We start from the raw sequence: 13,152 nt of genomic DNA, 5'->3' as shown, positions 1-13,152 counted from the left end.
CAAGAAAAAAAATATCAGGATGTAGGTTGTAATACGATCTAAAACTTCGATGAAGAAATCATCTCGGTTTGAATTCAAAATCGAGAGATATGAAAATGAGACAAACGACGAAAAACTAATAAAAAAAATTGTATTGTTTCTGTTAGGAGGAGAGAGAAGATGACGGCATGCCATGTAATCGGCGAGAGGCTCCACGTGCACCATTAGCCACCGGACACATATCAGACGTCGAATGGAGTGACCCGCAACACGCGACATTTGCAACCTATGCTCCGACCCACAACCTGTGTGCCGACCCAATTCTGATCCACAACCCGAATCGGAACACCTAACCCGTGACTGTAGAAAGTACTCGCACGTGATGCCTGGGACTAGAACTTCCCCCGGCGTGTGGCCGACACATGTAAGTTTGATTTTGTCCTATTTGACTCTTGTATCATAGGTATCTTTCTATGTATTGTTATCTTCATTTATTACTATTTTCATATACTTGTAATTTATTTGATTATAAATAGAGAACATTCACATACCATCTAGGTGCCGTGGATTAAGCAAATATTCTCATGGTATTAGAGCCCTTTTCGGCTTTTGCTTTTAAATATTCTATTATTTTTCTCCACCACCACTGCTGGTTTTGACGCCACAGGGGCAGTCGCCATGGCTGCTGCTAACGGACCCGATTGACTTTTCGGCTCCACTCTTTTGACCTCTAAATCACCTTTCGTCATACTTTGTACATACAACCTCACCTTTTCTAACCCAATCTATTTTCCCTCAACCAATATACCCTCTTTCATTTTCTTCCCAATCTTCTCTTCAACGTTCACAAAAACCCTAACCTCATGATCCTCATCAACATTCTCATCGAAAATATACAGAATCTCGAGAAGGCTATCGACCTTCTATAGAGATTTACTTTCGAAATCTGAGTGCTGCACTGGCCTCTTTGCCAACCAAGTCGCGGCCTCCCTTCTCGCCAAAATTGGCTTCTTCACCCACTGTGGCGACTCTTCCAGCTTCAACATTGTTTTTGTCCCTTGCTCTAGGTTCCCCCTTCTACTTCTTGGGTTAGAAATATTATCACTGGAGCCAAGGCAACATCGTCACTGAGCGATAATCCCTTTTCATGGGTTAGACATATTCTCGCCTAAGCCAAGGCAGCATCGCCGCTAAGCGACGATCCCTTTACAGTTTTCGATGGGCAAGAGAGTGTTTCTTTACGTCTCCTTCGAACCAGGTTGTTGACATCTTCATGAAAAGTGTTTCTCGACCTCTCTTTGAATTTTTCAAATCCAAGCTTCACGTTTGTTCAAATCCGATGCTCAGCTTGCGGGACCTTTACCACAACGATGTTGTCCATAGATCAAATTATTTTGTGGATTGGATTTTACTTGACTGTCTACGGCTCCATTGCGTGTGCTCGGGTAGAAGTTTTGTATAAATACATCGCCATGCTATTAAGTATTTTGATTCAAGTTCTTTTCTTTCTAAGAAGTGGAATAGAATAACTCAGTTGAAGCGTAATGATCATACGTCTGTAACGCATTGTATGTCCCATAATAGGTCCCATTCTTCTACCCTTTCCCGGGGAGTCGATGACTATTCATAGCTATTACCTTGATACCAAAGAAGAGTTCGACCCAATGCTTTATTTATGTCCTAGTTGATCCCGATTCGACATACAAATATCTAGATATTTACCTAATTACCATAAATATGTATTGTTCTCTCTATTTATTACTATTTCCATATAGTTCTAATTTATTTGATTATAAATAGAGAAGTGGATTAAACAAACATTATCGTTCCAAAACCCTCATTTCGTCCCAGAGCCGAGTGACTTGCCTGCGCCATTATCAAATTAGCGTCATCATCATCCGCCATCATTGGATTCGATCATTCATCATTCCATTTTTCTCTCAAATCCCAGCACGGCAATTTCCGCTTTCGATTCTCTCTCAAAATTATCAATGAACAAAAGTTGTTCCCTACAATCCTCTTTACTCATTGAGCGGAGAAAGCTATGAAGAAGATCTCTAAAGTGCCGGCCATGGACAGCCAAGCTTGTCTTCTTTTCCCCATCCATATCCATCACTCCAAATGCTTCTCATCATCCCCTTTTCCCCAAATTCCAAACCCTAATTTTCTCCCCCAAATCGATGGGCTGCGCGCAAGCGAAGCATTCGATGAATTCACCCAATGGGGGAATTCAGAGCCTGAAATTGGAAAATGGGTATGTTGGGACTGGGGATTTTAAGGCTCATCGGAGGCCAGCGGCGCAGAGGAGATTTGTCAACAGGGAGGCGTCTGAAGCAGTGAACTCCCACGGTGGTGATGGCGGCGGCGGTAATGGCGGATTAGGTTTGGAGAAGAGTGAGGTGGTGGTGGATGGATGGCCCAAATGGCTTACTAGCAATATTCCTAAGCATGTGTTGGCTGGCTTGGTTCCCAAGAGTGTGGAGGCCTATGATAAGCTTGATAAGGTTGTCTTTCTTTTTTAGCTCAAAATCTAGTGTCTGTTTAATTGTCTTCCTTGAAATTGGATTCTCTGTTTAATTGCAATGATATTGTAGGTTTTGAGGATATGATTGTGTTGACCCTGTAGGTTATGAGTGTTTGGCATTTGGGATTTACGAGGTTCTTGAAAGTTTAGAACTGCAAATGTGATGTCTTCTATGATTTAGGGATGTTCTTTGTAATTGTATGTAGTTTAGATTGCACGTTTAGAAGCATTTAAGCTTACATGATCGATCTTGCTTGTGGAGTGATTCGAATCTCAATAAAGTGTTCTTGCCTTGAGATATTTGATCAACAAGGTAATTGAAATTTTACTTTCCCTTGGAGTGATTCCTTATCTGTGAAATCCCACATTTGTTGGAGTGGAGAACGAAACATTCCTTATAAGGGTGTGGAAACCTCTCCTTAGTAGACGCGTTTTAACAACCTTGAGGGGAACCCCGAAAAGGAAAGTCCAAAGAGGACGATATCCGCTAGCGGTGGGCTTGGGCTGTTACAAAGGGTATCAGAGCCAGTCACCAGACAGTGCGAGGCACTGGTCGGAGTAGGGCTAGACCCTCTCTATAGTAGACACGTTTTAAAATCTTGAGGGCAACCTTGAGGGGAACCCCGAAAAGGAAAGCCCAAAGAGGACGATATCCGCTAGCGGTGGGCTTGGGCTGTTACAAAGGGTATCAGAGCCAGTCACCAGACAGTGCGAGGCACTGGTCGGAGTAGGGCTAGACCCTCTCTATAGTAGACACGTTTTAAAATCTTGAGGGCAACCTTGAGGGGAACCCCGAAAAGGAAAGCCCAAAGAGGACGATATCCGCTAGCGGTGGGCTTGGGCTGTTACAAAGGGTATCAGAGCCAGTCGCCAGACAGTGCGAGGCACTGGTCGGAGTAGGGCTAGACCCTCTCTATAGTAGACACGTTTTAAAATCTTGAGGGGAAGCCCAAAAGGGAAAACCCAAAAAGGACAATATCTACTAGCGGTAGGTTTAGGTTGTTCTATTATCATTAAGGCTAAGTGTTGTTACCTTTCCTTAGCCAAAGGCTAAGTTTCTATACAATTCTATGTAGTTTAGGTTGCTTTTTTAGAATCATTCAAGCTTGACATGATCAATCTTGCTGGTAGAGTGATTCGAATCTCATTCAAGTTGTGATGTCCCACATTGGTTGGGGAGGAGAACAAACCACCATTTATAAGGGGGTGGAAACCTTCCTTTAGCAAATGCGTTTTAAAGTCTTGAGGGGAAGCCTGAAAGGGAAAGCCCAAAGAGGAAAATATCTGCTAGTGGTGGATTTGGGCCATTACAAATGGTATCAGAGCCAGACACAAGACGATGTGCCAGCCTTCTCGTTGTTCCCCAAAGGAGGGCAGACACGAGGCGGTGTGCCAGTAAGGACGCTGGGCCTTAAAAGGGGGGTGGATTTGGGGGCGGTCCCACATCGATTGGAGGAAGGAAAGAGTGCCAGTGAGGACGCTGGGCCCCGAAGGGGGGTGGATTGTGATGCCCCACATTGGTTGGGGAGGAGAAAAAACCACCATTTATAAGGGTGTGGAAACCTTCCCCTAGCAGACGCGTTTTAAAGCCTTGAGGGGAAGCCCGAAAGGGAAAGCCCAAAGAGGACAATATCTGCTAGCAGTGGATCTGGGCCGTTACACAAGTGTTCTTACCTTGAGATATTCGATTATCAAGGTAGTCCGAATCTTACTTCCCTTGTAGTGATTCCTTATCATTTTGTATCAGAGCTTTCCCTCGGGTTGATTCCTTATCAATTCTCTCACGTTAATACCTCTAAATGGTATCAATTGCAACAAAATTATATGTTTCGAAGATCTCCGTAATTTATTGATGAATATCTATGATAGTTTTGAAACGTTTATGTAATAGGTAGGCCAAGGAAGTTACAGCAATGTGTACAAAGCTCGAGATAGGGAAAGTGGAAAGATTGTTGCCCTTAAGAAGGTCCGTTTTGATACAACAGAGCCTGAGAGTGTGAAGTTCATGGCAAGAGAAATTATGATATTACTGAAATTGGATCACCCCAACATTGTCAAACTTGAAGGATTAGCCACCTCAAGAATGCAGTTCAGTCTTTATCTTGTTTTCGAGTTTATGCAGACTGATTTGGCCCGGGTTATTTCTCGCCCCGGAGCACGGCTTACAGAGCCTCAGGTTAGTTCTCTTCAGTACATTACGATGACAGTTCGGGCGTTTCGTATGCAAATTTTCCGCCGTTTATTAGTTCTGTTGTATTAACTCTTTGTGCAGGTCAAATGCTATATGCATCAGCTACTCTGTGGTCTGAAGCATTGCCACGATAAGGGGATACTACACCGTGATATCAAAGGATCGAACCTGTTAATCGACAAAAACGGGATGCTGAAGATTGGTGACTTTGGGCTTGCTAATTTTTTCGGTCCAAAGAGACATCTTACAAATCGTGTTGTGACACTTTGGTATTGTTAAATCACCCTTGAATTCAACCGCTTAAGTTGATAGGTTCGGGGGTACTTGTTGAGGATTGTTCGGAGAGGAGTCTCACGTCAGTTAATTAAAGGTTTGGTCATAGGTTTATACGTAAGGAATACATCTCCATTGGTACGAGGCCTTTTGGAGAATCCAAAAGTAAAGCCATAAGAGCTTATATGCTCAAAGTGGACTATCATATTATTGTGGAGAGTCGTGATTCCGAACATGGTATCAGAGCTATGCCCTTAATTTAGCCTTAATTTAGCCATGTTAATAGAATCTTCAAATGTCGAACAAAGAAGTTGTGAGCTTCGAAGGTGTAGTCAAAAGTGACTCGAGTGTCATACAAAGGGTGTATTTTGTTCGAGAGCTCCAGAGAGAGGAGTCGAGCCTCGATTAAGGGGAGGGAGGCTGCTCGAGGGCTACTTAGGCCTCAGGAGAGGCTCTATGGTGTACTTTGTTCGAGGGGAAGATTGTTGAGGATTGTCGGGAGAGTGTCCCACATTGGCTAATTAAGGGGTTAATCATGAGTTTACAAGTAAGGAATACATCTCCATTGGTATGAGGCCTTTTGGGGAAACCAAAAGCAAAGCCACGAGAGCTTATGCTCAAAGTGGACAATATCATATCATTGTGGAGAGTCGTGATTCCAAATATGGTATCAGAGCCATGCCCTTAATTTAGCTATGTTGATAGAATCTTCAAATGTCGAACAAAGAAGTTGTGAGCTTCGAAGGTGTAGTCAAAAGTGACTCAAGTGTCGAACAAAGGGTGTATTTTGTTCGAGAGCTCCAGAGAAATTAAGGGGTGGGAGGCTGTTCGAGGGCTATATAGGCCTCAGGGGAGGCTCTATGGTGTACTTTATTCGAGGGGAAGATTGTTGAGGGTTGTCGGGAGAGAGTCCCACATTGGCTAATTAAGAGATTGATCGTAAGGAATAACATCTCCATTGGTACGAGACCTTTTGGGGAAACCAAAAGTAAACCCACGAGAGCTTATGCTCAAGCTCAAAGTGGACAATATCATATCATCGTGGGGAGTCGTGATTCCTAACAACACTCATTCTTTTTCATGTCTATTCTTAACACATCCCTCATGTGCGTTCTTAGATATCAATTTGGTTCATGAGTATCAACTTCGATCGATACTATGTTCGATACTCGATAGATTATGGTCTGTTTAGATTTTTATTTATATTCTTAACAGGTATCGAGCTCCGGAGCTATTGTTAGGTTCTACAGATTATGGAGTCGGCATTGATCTATGGAGTGCTGGATGCCTCTTGGCCGAAATGTTTACGGGGAGGCCGATTCTGCCCGGTCGAACAGAGGTGAAGTTCATTATAATTCAAGCCATGTTGAACTATGTATTATGATAAAACTATTCTATTGTTGAATCAGGTTGAACAACTCCACAAAATTTTCAAGGTATGTGGAACACCATCTGAGGAATATTGGAGAAAACTCAAGCTATCACCGAGTTTCAAGCCGCCGCAGTCGTATCGACCTAGTCTCCGAGAATCGTTTAAGCATCTGCCGTCCTCGTCTTTAGGCCTCCTAAGCACTCTACTTGCTTTAGAGCCTTCATATCGGGGTTCTGCGTCGTTAGCTCTCGAGAATGAAGTATAAAGTCCAACTTAGAATCTAAGCTTCTTTAGGTAGCAAAGTTGTATAACAATGTACCTGAACTATATGCTTTTGCAGTTCTTTTACACAAGCCCATTGGCATGTGACGTTTCGGGTCTTCCTGTTATCCATAGTGAGCCCGATGAACCGAATCAAACGAATCAGCCGAAGTAAGTTGTCTGTTGTTGGAAATAAGTGAAAAATCTTGTAGTTTTTCGGTTTTTTGAGACGTTTTTATTTACGTAGATCAATTTACAGGTGCAAGAATTCTAAAGTGACAAGGCGTTCTTCTACACACCAAGGGCGTCGGAGGAAAGATTTAGCTGCTGAAAAACCACAAGAGTCGAACATTCGCAAACAGGTATGCTCTGCTTATGTGAGTTTGACCCGCCTTTGACTCCGTTCCTTACGAACTTTTCAGCATATCCCCAAAATTATATAGCTACGATTGAGTTAGGTCGATAAGAAATAAAAAAAATGGAAACTACTTTATGCTACAAAGCACGTGAGATCCCACATCGGTTGGAGAAAGGGACGAAACATTCTTTATAAGGGTGTGGAAACCTCTCCCTAGTAGACTGCGTTTTAAAAATCTTAAGGGAAAGCCCAAAGAGGATGTCATGGCAACCACCTTGATTGTATGTAATGACGTTGTTGTTATTTTAGCATTCACGGCAAATGGTCGATGCTGACGAACAAACCGAAGATCGAGGGAGTACTACAACGAGCACCTCCTCAAGTGCTAACACGGGAGGAGGGCGAAAAGGGAGTACTACGACGAGCACCTCCTCGAGCGTTAACAGGGGAGGATCAGGAAAGGGGAGCTCTAACTTCTTGCCATCTCCAACCACATCTAATAAGAAACCGTCACGAACCGAAGGCCATCTTGAGGCTACCAACAACCTCAATTTGCCTCCGTTACCCAAGTCGAGAAGATACTCAACGTTTAACATCGAAGACCGTGATACGCATATCTCTGGTCAGATTCGGAGGTCGGTGTCAACCAGAGATTTCAGGAACTTGGCGAGAAAAGAGCATTTGAAATTATATGCTGTTGATGATTAGGCTTATGTGTAAGATCATATACTCCTTTTAGCTGATTTTTCTGTTCTATGAATTAATATTAATGGAAACTGAAATAATTGGCGGAGCTTAAATAGAGAGCAAAGCCTTGATGTTATTGTTGTTTGATCCTTGATGTTATATATATCTATACACACATATATATATATATATGTGTAGATATATATATATATGTATATATGTATGTGTATGTATATATAGATATACACACATATATATATATAGATATATATATATGTATATATGTATGTGTATGTATATATATATGTGTGTGTGTGTGTGGCGGTTGACGGTAACGTTAGGGAGTCCAAATACGTCGGCGGGAGCCTCGGGAAGAGTTATCTTTTCTGTTTACCAGCCTGCCCACCTTTGGATTAGGGTTTCGAGATTAGAGGTTCGATTTTAAGTACTTTTTTTACTGTTTTATATACTCGTTTTATTCGACATTCCATTCTTAATCATCAACCTTGATCATTCCCCACGAAAATTTTGAAAAATATTGACCGTTACTCAGTTTTTTTAGCATGTGCTTCTCTCGGGTCCAAACTCAAAATTTACACTCGATAGTTTCTTTCTTCGTTAGCTCACATATGACCTTAATAGGCTTCGATCTCTTCATCAAAGATGTTCGTTTAAGTACTACGAAGTTAAATAAAGGTTAGGAATTTGGAGTTACCTTAATTCATTTACTATAGCCATTCACTAAACTATAAGTAAGCAACACGATGTATTGTTTTTTGATGTGTTTGGTCTTGCATGATAGATTGGGTTCTTCACCATTTGTACGACACTATGATTATCTGTATAAAGAATCTTCTACATTGCTTCTTTCCTAATTCTTTTAGATAATTTGTCCTTCGTATCATCTTCTTTTCAGCTTCAACTATTGCCACGTACTTAGTCTCAGTAGAGGAAAGAGCAACATAGTTCTGAAGCTTGGACATCCAACTCATTGTTAGTCCATCTATAGTGTAGATATATCCATATGTGCTCTTGCTAGAGTCGTACATATCCATATGGTTGAATCTCCCACCTATGGGACCTCATCAAAGGACTCTGATTTCTCTTCATCAGTCAGCAATAGATAGTGCATTGTTGTAATGAGTTGATTTGATGTATGTAAGAGCATGTTAAACATTACGATGCATGTTTTTCGAAAAATACATGAATTGAGCTCTGATTCAAGTGAAACTGAAACCATTACTAGGTATCCATGTTTAGGTCACTATGCTATGTGTCTATTCATGATTTATGTGAATGTGATTTTATGCGATTAAACGGGGACAACTAGCTTCTAATCGTAAACCTGACTCGATTATCAAGGGTCTAGATAACTATAAAACTTGCTTATGGTTTGTGATTTTACTTTGTGGAGATTATTAGGAAGTTTGCTAGTTAATTTCCTCTTAGTGAACCTATCATTACTGGTATGGACATGTAGTAATCCCTTGATAGTTAGTTTATTCGTGGACGTGATTATTTATGTGGTTATATGGGGGACGATTAAGGGTTCGCCAACTTGTCCTTAATTGTAAACCTGACTCAATTTTGGACTATACTCTTTTGGGATTATTATGGAGTTTTTCAATTAATTTCCTCTTAGCGAACCGGTCAAGAGTGGAAGCGGTCTGCAGTAGTACCTAAACAGTTGGTAGAATCATAGTGTGCATGAATCTTATGAGAACTTATGACTGACGCTGGGGTTGCACCTTGAGGACTTACAATATAGAACTATGACGATGAAAATTCAGGAGACCTAAAGAACCTTAGAGAAATGTCAAACTCGTAAGAAAGAGTAAGACAGTTTCGTAATACTCGAGAACAAACTAAGAGCTATAAGCAAGTTACTTACTAAATGTATTTTATATACTCAACCCTACTACTTTGATTTTCTTTTCAGATAGAGCATGATGTAATGTTCGAGACGGAGTTGCACATGGGCTGTTGACTTTGGGGAGTCACGAGTCTAGATTTCCTTTCATACTTGTCTTTTAAATCATGCATTTCACATATTTTAAATAATTTGAACTTGTAATAGTGTATTCTCGTGGTCTCTTTCTGTCTTTTGAACTTGTAATAATTTGAACCATTGACCCTATATGTACGTGTATGTTGAGAGGGTAAGTACGATTAAAACACTCCTAGAGTTTTAGATGGCGAAGTACCCACTTTAGATGAGGCAAGAGGCAATTCATGCAAAATCTAAACTTATTTGGCCATATACGTAGCCAATTCATTGATCTTCAATCGCCTACGACTCTATCCAACAAGCCTCTACACTAGGCCAAGTCATTAGACTCAACCTTACCTCTACTTGGGGCCAAGGTCTGACACATGCAACGCCGTATCTTATATTCTCATCTTGGTTCTTAATTATTACAACCAACATATTTTGATGTCATCCCAAGTCTTGGGATGCCTTCGGCTATCGAAGCTCATTTGATCATGCCCATCAAGAACAAACCCATGTGTTGTTCATATCATCGAGACATCCTGAACATCCATCCATCTAGTTTGATCGAGGCATTTGGCCCTTCAGTGTTCATGTCATATCATTTACAGACTCCATATAGGATAATGGGTGCGTATACCAAATTTTGACACATGGGCGTGGCGCAATGTTAGCACACCCGTGGCATCCGACACTAACCTTGAAAGACCTATTTCAAATGAAGTTATCTAAGACACTCATCTCGCAACACTCACCTTGATTGTGATACACCTACGTGCCACAGGGTAGCTCTCTTAAGCCATAAAGCCTGGTCTTTGTCCATCTTGTCTATTTGTTGCCTCCATCGCATCATGTATTTTGTCTATTTAGGCCCTCATGTGGCTTGAAGAGGGTCGGATGGGTGTATCCTTATATGTCGATATGTGAGAGTCACAACCTATTCTCCATTGAGAGGTAACACTATGAAAAGTCCACCCACGATAAATAACACTTGCCGACACTATCAAAGGTGTCACCCCACCGCATCGGACATTAGTGCTAATAAAAAAAAAACATAAATTAAATTATTGAGAGTGGGATTTGAATCCACGCCCTTTCGGACCAGAACCTTAATCTGGCGCCTTAGACCAACTCGGCCATCTCAACTTTGAAGTTGCCAATGACCTATATGTTCAAATATTAAGAGAGAATTGATTCAACTCGTTCAAAACTTTTTATTTTCAATTATGTTGTTTTTATGATTATGTTTGAAATGAACTTATGTCCATGATAGTAGTTATGACATGCATGTAGTGGTAACTGTTTTTCAAAATAAAAAGTGGAGTCGTTACAAATTTGAAAACATAAAATGGAATTTCAATTCCGCAGACCCTATTCTTCAATTATCAATGGACGAGGGTGACGTATTATTTGTATTTGATAATTATTATAAATTGTATAAAAAGTAAATTTTGTAGGCTCTTAGTTTTTTACGGAAAAATAACTAAGCCAAGCCAGAAACATAGACAATTGGAGTTTCAAGTGATGATATTATTGAATACTGAACTTAGTATTATAGCTTTGCAAATAACGAGAAATAGAAACTAACCCACCACAGATCTTGCAAAATAGTTAAGCTAAATACCTAAAAATACTCTCTCCAAAAGAAACGATCTAGTTCAAGTTAGAAAAACTGTGCACACAAGTTCTTTACCCAACTTCTAAAATGCTTCTAATTTTAGAGGGTTTGTCATATTTTTGGAAGGTATGCAGAACTGAATTGAAGTATTATGACACATTAGCTTTGTTTCTTCTATTTGAGAGTGACCAATCTCTTTGAGTATCCTCCTTATCCAAACAGCTTGACATACACAGACACTACAACAACAGACTCAGCATCTGTGGTTAATAAGGTGACTATAAGCGGCTTACGAGAAGACCAAACTACTTCTCCTCCACTCATCATAAACACATAGTCTGAAGTACTCTTGCTATCTTCCATACTCTGACATAGTCACTATCAGTAAATCCAATTAAATCGCTACCTCCTCCCTTTCTATAAAATACACCATAGTCTACTGTACCTTTCAAGTACCTTAAAACCCTTTTAGCTGCTGCAAAATGTTGTTGTGTTGGACATACCATAAAACGACTAATCAAACTTACAACAAACATGAGATTCAGACGAGTAGCTGTGAGATACATCAGACTTCCTGCTATTTGTTTATACAAAGTTATATCTACTTTTGCACCATTTTCATCTTTGCCAATTTGCTTTTCTAGAACAATGGGATTACAAGCAGAATTGTAATTCTTTATGCCAAATCGATTTAAAACTTCAGCCGCATATTTCTTTGACATATAAAAATATCATCTAATATTTGTATTACCTCTATTCCAAGAAAAAAAATCTCATATGACCTAAGCCAGTCATATCAAACTCTTTCTTCATGGAACGTTTAAACTCCTCCAATAATTCTTCATCATCTCCAGTAAATAAAAGATCGTCAACATAAATGCTTACAATAAGAATTTTACCTCCCTTCCTCTTGATGAAGAGTGTTTGCTCACTGGAACTGTTTTTGAATCCTTCGTTGATGAAGGAGGATTCTATTCGACTAAACCAGGTTCTAGGTGCTTGTTTTAGTCCGTAGAGAGTCTTTTGGAGTTTGTACACCATATTCTTACTTCCTTTTTTCCCATAGCCTTTTGGTGATTCAACAAAAATATATTCTTTTAACTCGCCATATAAGCTAATTTGACATCTAACTGATACAGTTTTCAACCTTTTTGGTTCCATTCTATTGTGTGTAGCCTCTTACAACCAATCTGGCTTTGTATTTATCAACTTCTCCAAATTCTTTTAGCTTGGTCTTATAAATTCATTTNTTCCGATCTTCCCTTAAATTTTCTTACCGAATTTCTTTTTTTTTTCTTTTCTATGGATTTGATTTCTTCGTCCATAGCCAATCTTCATTTTGGACTTTTTGACAACTTCCTCAAAATTCACAAGATCTGAAGTCATAAAAAAATGCCATATTTTCTTCCTCCTCTTCAGATAAGCGTTCACCGGAATTATAATCTACTAGCCATATAGGTGAATGTCAATTTCTTCCCTCCCTTATTGTCAAATCTGGTGCAACAGCTATTGGAAAATTGTTTTCAGCAACTGGTTCAATTGTTTCAGCAACCGGTTCAGTCGTTTCTTTCGTGATTTCTCCTCCTTCGATTTTAGCAACTGGTTCAATTGTTTCAGCAACCAGTTCTATGCATTTCCTCCGTGATTTCTCCTTCTTCGACTGTGTTCTCATCAATTTTAATATTTTCTCCCAGTCCAATTTTAGTTCACCTTAAAAAAATTTCCAATCCCATTCACGATTTTCTCGAAAGCTACGACTTACTATAATTTTATTTGTAGTTGGATCAAACACTCTATAGCCTTTGGATTTGCTGCTAACTTCAAATAAAACACATGTTACACATCCAGTTTGCTTCTCTTGACATATGGAATATGAACATGTCCCACACATCCAAAAAC

The 13,152-nt window shown here is 40.0% G+C and overlaps 1 protein-coding gene and 1 non-coding gene across 3 annotated transcripts; one reads left to right on the top strand and one right to left on the bottom strand.

The window, feature by feature from the left end:
* Positions 1 to 1,815: 1,815 nt before the first annotated feature.
* Positions 1,816 to 7,781, top strand: LOC111797114 (probable serine/threonine-protein kinase At1g54610). 2 transcript variants are annotated; one of them, XM_023680015.1, is made up of 8 exons: positions 1,816 to 2,483; positions 4,395 to 4,679; positions 4,776 to 4,963; positions 6,183 to 6,306; positions 6,377 to 6,598; positions 6,680 to 6,771; positions 6,860 to 6,962; positions 7,268 to 7,781. In XM_023680015.1, the coding sequence occupies exons 1-8, from the start codon at positions 2,160 to 2,162 to the stop codon at positions 7,664 to 7,666; spliced, it is 1,737 nt and encodes a 578-aa protein (XP_023535783.1). In that variant the 5' UTR covers positions 1,816 to 2,159; the 3' UTR covers positions 7,667 to 7,781. The 2 variants fall into 2 exon arrangements, with proteins under 2 accessions (XP_023535783.1, XP_023535782.1); XM_023680014.1 differs by having other exon boundaries at positions 6,848 to 6,962.
* Positions 7,782 to 10,700: 2,919 nt separating this feature from the next.
* On the bottom strand, positions 10,701 to 10,781 carry TRNAL-AAG. Its single transcript has one exon. It is a non-coding gene; the product is annotated as a tRNA-Leu (tRNA).
* Between the last annotated feature and the right edge of the window lie 2,371 nt (positions 10,782 to 13,152).

The sequence above is a fragment of the Cucurbita pepo genome, chromosome LG06, assembly GCF_002806865.2.
Source record: "Cucurbita pepo subsp. pepo cultivar mu-cu-16 chromosome LG06, ASM280686v2, whole genome shotgun sequence".
Lineage (NCBI taxonomy): Eukaryota > Viridiplantae > Streptophyta > Magnoliopsida > Cucurbitales > Cucurbitaceae > Cucurbita > Cucurbita pepo.
Note: the sequence above shows the minus strand (reverse complement) of the source record. Positions and strands in the feature narration are given on the sequence as shown.

Excerpts from the sequence above, each read along its gene's own strand:
- LOC111797114 (XM_023680014.1), top strand. The coding sequence starts at position 2,160 with ATGGGCTGCGCGCAAGCGAAGCATTCGATGAATTCACCCAATGGGGGA. Across the intron at positions 6,772-6,847 it reads AATCAAACGAATCAGCCGAA|ATCAATTTACAGGTGCAAGA; the intron begins GTAAGTTGTCTG and ends TTATTTACGTAG. Across the intron at positions 6,963-7,267 it reads AGTCGAACATTCGCAAACAG|CATTCACGGCAAATGGTCGA; the intron begins GTATGCTCTGCT and ends TTGTTATTTTAG.